Here is a 6,853-nt window from a genome sequence, read left to right as displayed (position 1 = left end):
AACCTTTCATTCTATCTTTAAAAAATAGATAAATAAAATAAAACCTTTCATTCTAAGAGTGGAATACACATTCTTTCCAAGTACACATAGAACATTCTCCAGAAGAGATTACAACTGGATCACAAATTGGCCCTCAACTAGTACAAAAATATTGAGATCATATTTTCAGAACACAATGCTATGAAATTAGAAGTCAACCACAAGAAAAAATTTGGAAATATCTCACATATATGGAGGTTAAAGGACATACTACTAAAGAATGAGTTGGTTAACCAGGAAATTAAAAAGGAAATAAAATAGAACAGGAAAGCAAATGAAAGTAAATACATGACAGTCTGAAACCTTTGGGATGCAGCAAAATCAGTACTAAGAGAAAAGTATATTGCAATACAGGTCTACCTCAAGAAGCAAGAAACATCTCAAATACAAAACCTAACCTAAAGGAGCTAGAGCAGTAACAGCAAATAAAGCCTAAAGCTAGCAGAAGAAGGGAAATAATAAAGGCTAGAGCATAAATAAATAATATAGAAACAAACAAACAAACAGAAAAACCAGTAAAACATATCAAGAAAACTAATCAAACTTATCAAAAAGAAAAGACAAAGGGCCTAAATAAATAAAATCACAAATGAAAGGGAAAAGATCCCAACCAACACCTCAGAAATACAGTTATAAGAGAATATTATGAAAAAATATATGCCAGAAAACTGGGCAATCTGGAATAAATGGATAAATTCCTAGAAACATGTAAAGTACCAAAACTGAAACAGAAAGAAATATAAAATTTGATCAGACCCATAACCAGTAAAGAAATTGAATCAAGAATCAAAAATCTCCCAACAAACAAGAATCCAGGGCCAGGTGGCTTTCCAGGGGAATTCTACAAAACATATAAAGAAGAGTTAACACCTATTCTTTTGAAGCTGTTCAAAAAAATAGAAATGGAAGGAAAACTTCCAAACTCATTCTATGAGGCAAGCATTACCTTGATTACAAAACCAAATAAAGACCCCACTGAAAAGGAGAACTACAGACTAATTTCCTTGATGATAATGGATGCAAAAATTCTCAACAAGATACAACCAGATTCAACAATACATTAAACCAGATCCAACAATACATTAAATGGATTATTCACCACTATCAAGTAGGATTTATTCCTGGGATGCAGGGCTGGCTCAATAGTCACAAATTAATCAATGTGATACATCACATTAATAAAAGAAAGGATAAGAATCACATGATTCTCTCAACAGATGCAGAAAAAGCATTTGACAAAATACAACATCCTTTATTGATAAAAACTTTCAAGAAACTAGGGATAGAAGGATCATACCTCAAGATCATAAGGGCCATATATGAAAGACCCACTGCTGGGGCGCCTGGGTGGTGCAGTCGGTTAAGCGTCCGACTTCAGCCAGGTCACGATCTCGTGGTCCGGGAGTTCGAGCCCCGCGTCGGGCTCTGGCCTGATGGCTCAGAGCCTGGAGCCTGTTTCCGATTCTGTGTCTCCCTTCTGTGTCTCCCTCTCTCTCTGCCCCTCCCCCGTTCATGCTCTGTCTCTCTCTGTCCCAAAAATAAATAAAAATGTTGAAAAAAAATTAAAAAAAAAAGACCCACTGCTAATATAATCCTCAATGGAGAAAAACTGAGAGCTTTCCCTCTAAAGTGAGGAACATGACAAAGATGTCCACTCTTACCACTGTTATTCAGCATAGTGTTGGAAGTCTCAGGAATCAGACAACACAAAGAAATGAAAGGCATCCAAATTAGCAATGAGAAAGTCAAACTTTCACTCTTTGCAGATGACATGATACTCTATGTGGAAAACCCAAAAGACTCTATCAAACAACTGCTGATACTGATATATAAGTTCAGCAACGTCACAGGATATAAAATCAATGTACATAAATTGGTTGCATTTCTATATGCCAATGATGAAGCAGCAGAAAGGGAAATCAAGGACTCTCTCTCATTTATAATTGCACAAAGAACTATAAAATACCTAAAAATAAACCTAACAAAAGAGATGAAAAATATGTACACTGAAAACTATAGAAAGCTTAAGAAAGAAATTGAAAAAGACACAAAAAAATGGAAAAGCATTCCATGCTTATGGATTGGAAGAACAAATATTGTTAAAATGTCTCTACTACTGGGGACGCCTGGGTGGCGCAGCCGGTTAAGCGTCCGACTTCAGCCAGGTCACGATCTCGCGGTCTGTGAGTTTGAGCCCCGCGTCAGGCTCTGGGCTGATGGCTCAGAGCCTGGAGCCTGTTTCCGATTCTGTGTCTCCCTCTCTCTCTGCCCCTCCCCCATTCATGCTTTGTCTCTCTCTGTCCCAAAATAAATAAACGTTGAAAAAAAATTTTTTTTAAAAATGTCTCTACTACTGAAAGCAATCTGTATTTTCAATGCAATCCCTATCAAAATAACATCAGAATTCATCACAGAGATAGAACAAACAATTCTACAATTTGTATGGAACCAGAAAAGATCTCAAATAGCCAAAGCAATCATGAAAAAGAAAAACAAAGCTAAAGGCATCACAATTCTGAACTTTAAGCTTTATTACAATGCTCTAATTATCAAGACAGCATGGCATTGGCACAAAAACAGACACATAGATCAATGGACTAGAATAGAGAACCCAGAAATGGGCCAACAAACATATAACCAACTACTCTCTCACAAATCAGGAAAGAATATCCAGTGGAAAAAAAGTCTCTTCAGCAAATGGTACTGGGAAAACTGGACAGCAACATGCAGAAGAATGAACCTGGACCACTTTCTTATACCATACACAAAAGTAAACTCAAAATGGATGAAAGACCTAAATGTAAGACAGGAAGCCATCAAAATCCAGAGCAGAAAACAGGCAGCAACTCTTTGACACTGGCCACAGCAACTTTTTACTTGTCATGTCCCCGGAAAGGGGTTTAAGTGCTTGCCAATGTGGAAAACTAAGATAAATTAAAAATTAAATTCCCATTGACATGTCCTTGAAACTGGCAGAGTGACCTCCCTCTAGGAGCTCAGCTGCCTCAATGATGACACTTTGGTAGGGGCAAAAGAGAACCTTAGCTTAACATTATCCCAACCTCAAGGATCCTGTAAGTCTACTTCCTTTATCTCAACTTCCCAAGATATATGCCGGCAATCATACTCCAAGTTTATGGCCCCCTGATTTACATCTGAAGGGTCTCATGACTGGGGTTTTACTAACTAGTAATAAATAGCATTTCCCTAGCAACAGCTAGCCCCTCAAGGTCCTGGAAACCTTGCTTCCAAAATACCTTAGAGACTTACTCTATCCCTGACCCCTTCTCAACCTGAGAAAGCTACTGAGTTACCCATTGGGACCCCAGTGCAGTTCTTTCTTCCCATGGGTCCTGTCCCTGTGTTTTAATAAAATCACCTTTTTGCACCAAAGACGTCTTCAAGAATTCTTTCTTGGCTGTCGGCCTCAGACCACCCTACCATCACCCCCAAAATTTCATCAGAAATACTTAAGTAATTCAAAGGGTTGTTATTTATTTATTTATTGTTAATCTCCTGACAAATTGCTCTAGTAACTCAAAGAAGTGAAGAAGAAAGCAGCTGTCTCACCATCCAGATATTGATTTGTTCAGATGTTTCAATGCCTGATGGTACAATAAAACCACAAAAAAATTATTTAAAGAAAGAATTATTAACACAGAGAAAGAGACCAAGGTTTGGGTCTGAGGGAGAGCTGGTATCCTGGCCAGCCAGAGAAGGCGGAGAGGGTGACAAGAATACAAGGGAAAGTCAAAGGACAGGGAGGATGTGGTGTTCACTTGGCTGGCTGCTCTTGCTCCAGTGCCCTGTGATCCAGCAGCCCCCGTGTCTCCATTGCTTCCTGTCACTCCATACTGCCCACAGCTCTGCTGAGATGGATTCAGTAGACAGAGGCCCCTGGCCTGACTTCCACCTGCTGGAGCATCAGGGGAGTATGTGTTGCTAAGACAGAAGCTCCCCAAAAAGAAGAGATGAGTGTTTGCATGAGTGTGTGTGTGTGTGTGTGTGTGTGTGTGTGTGACACAAACATATGCAAAAAGAAGGAGAAGAAGTGGGAGCAAGCTTGCCAACCTTGGCAGGGTGTTCTTGCTCCTCTGCCAGGTCCAGCTGCAGATGGAGATGGAGGAGGAGGGCTGTGGGTGTCCCCTGACCATTTAAATCCAGCCAGCCACAGAGGATCAGTGGGATCCTGCAGGGCCCTGGAGGGTGAAGAGGGGCTCTTCCTGTTCTTCCCCAGCTGAGGGATGATGGCCAGACCCTGGCAGACCCCACAACTCTTGCTGGCCATTCTGGTGGCCCTGGTGGCCCTCACCCACCAAGAAAGAAGGAAAACCTTTATGAGTGTCGAAGAAGTGCCTGTGTCAGAGCCCCAGGTGATAGCCACCTTGCAGTTTGTGATCAACGACTTCAACAAGAAGAGTGATGACAAGTACAATTTCCGGATTGTGCGGGTCCTGAAGGTCCGGAAGCAGGTCAGTACAACCCCCCTCTCCTAGTCATGCTCCTCCAAGGGGACTCTCCAAAGGGGACACCCACACAAGTGAAATTCAGCCTTGGTTAGTTTCACGTGGGCATTTTAAGAAAAACATAAATTCACTGGAATGGATGAAGTCACTTAAATGATACCTAAGACTAGGGATTGACAGATTATACCCAATAGCCAGGTAAGCCTGCTGCCTGTTTTTGTAAGCAGTTTTATTGGTTCCCGCCACACCATGCATGCACATATCATCCAGGACTGCTTTCGAGCTGCTACAGCAGGGTGGAATACGTGCAACTGAGACCCCATGGCCTGCGAAGCTTAAAATCTTAACTATCTAGCCCCTTTCAGACAAAGTTTACAGACTCTTACTCAAACAGCATCATTTTAGTTGTCTAAAGCATGTCTTTGCTCAGAGATTGGTTTCTGGAGAATCTCCTTGCATGGCAAATGGAGGCATAGGTGTCAGATAGGAAGGGGAGAGAGAAGCCCACCAACTGGTCCAGGATGAGATCCTTAACCTTAGGGACCTTCCAAAGGAGTTCTTGCCACCAGAATCTAAAAATAAAGGACAAAAAGTCCTTTCATCTTCTTTCCATTGCTCCCCACAGGTTACTGACCACATGGAGTATCATGTGAACATGGAGATGCGGCGGACCACCTGTCAAAAGCTGGAGACTACTAACTGCATGTTTCAAGAAGGGGAACTTTATAAGGTACTGGGTGAATGCACATTAACTCAGAAAGAAGTCACTGGGATTTTCTGTGCTTTTAGGATGAGGTGGGGTACAATTATTGGGGATATATTGAAGCTTACTTGAGAAGAAAACATAGGCTTGCTCAAAGAGGAAAAGTGAAGGTAAGAGTGATCAAGATCCTGCCTGGCAGGCACTGCTCCTTTGTTGGAAGAATTATGGGAGGTGGAAGGGGTCCAGATGGGGAAAGCCAGATGGGGGTGGCTGAGCTGAGGGGGGCAATTGGCGGCTGAGAAAAGTAATATTTTAGCAGCCAGTGAGACCTTATTGTTGCACCCAGCTAAATACCTGAACAATAGCCTGATGGGAGCACACAGTTACTGGGCTACAAGCCTCTTCCTTTCATCAAGCAGTGTTTGGGCAAATAGGAGGAGACAAGAAAATGGGTTCAGAAATATTTCAACAGGGGGTAGGTGGTGAGGAAGACAGAGGTGGTTACAAACCTGCATGTGTGTTATCTACTGAGAAGCCACCTCCCCCAACAATGGCTTACTTCCCTAAGCATTTCATTCCCACCAAGTGTGGTCACATATGAGGGATGCTGACCTGACCATCACCACTGCAATGTGCACAGTTGGGATGGGCCCACTTGCACAAGGACCTTAAAAGTCTCAAGTCCTATAAGCCCTGAAAATCACTATGAGGATGATCATATGTCCCACCTTGCCTGAAATAGTTCTGATTTATGCCTAGCTTCTTGTAATCATTTATAGGAGCTCCGAAGGATTACAATGTGTCCTGATCCGGTTCGTAAATTCTGTGGTCACCCTGGTTATAGTGATCTGGATGTTATCAACACAGAAATATGTCCATCCCTTTATCACCTTCCACATAGAAATTTTTCAAAATCTAGCAAAGCAGACTTTCTTGGTTCTTCCCTGGAGAAGATCATGAAACCTATGAAAAGAATAACTGGATAGAACAGTAGAGTTAGAGGATCTCCTTGATGTGAGTGATTGAACTGGTGGAGTTGGTATTCTGATTTCCATTTTAGGAGAAATATAAGTGTTTAAGCCTCCCATCCCCTTGGCTTTCAAATGAAGAGCAAGAAAACAAAATTATACTAAGAAGTTATGTTTATTGATTTTTCATTATGGGACAAAAAGGAAGTGAAAAAGAAAAATCTTGGGAGAGAATAGGGACACGGTAAGGAGAGAGAGAGTATGATGGGTGAATGGCTGGACAGACAAATGAAGAAAGGTACAAGGAAGGAAATATGGATGGCAATGGGTGGGTAAGTGGATGGATGGATGGATGGTTGGATGGATGGATGGATGGATGGAGCCAGAAGAGGCCAAAAAAGGGAAAGTGTGAAGTAAATAACACAATAACTAAAAATAGACAGGAAAAAATATTCATTAGTTATTGTGACTGTGGCAGGAGGGACCCTTTTCTAGTCTCCAATTTTAGACTTTTAAAAGTCTTTTTTAAAATTTTCACTTTGCATGTTGACCTTTTTTAAATATTGTTTTTGTTTTTTAGCAAATTGAGTGCTTCTACTCAGTGTTTGTTGTTCCCTGGTTTGAAAAGTACAAAATTCTGAACAAAAACTGCACCGATGGCTAGGTGTCCTGAAGCA

The 6,853-nt window shown here is 41.3% G+C and overlaps 1 protein-coding gene across 1 annotated transcript; it reads left to right on the top strand.

The window, feature by feature from the left end:
- Positions 1-4,283: 4,283 nt before the first annotated feature.
- On the top strand, positions 4,284-6,840 carry CST11 (cystatin 11). The gene is made up of 3 exons (XM_030311775.1): positions 4,284-4,511; positions 5,131-5,235; positions 6,757-6,840. Exons 1-3 carry the CDS (start codon positions 4,284-4,286, stop codon positions 6,838-6,840), a joined length of 417 nt encoding a protein of 138 aa, XP_030167635.1.
- The last annotated feature ends 13 nt before the right edge of the window (positions 6,841-6,853 follow it).

The sequence above is a fragment of the Lynx canadensis genome, chromosome A3 (assembly GCF_007474595.2).
Source record: "Lynx canadensis isolate LIC74 chromosome A3, mLynCan4.pri.v2, whole genome shotgun sequence".
NCBI classification, from domain to species: Eukaryota; Metazoa; Chordata; class Mammalia; order Carnivora; family Felidae; genus Lynx; species Lynx canadensis.
Note: the sequence above shows the minus strand (reverse complement) of the source record. Positions and strands in the feature narration are given on the sequence as shown.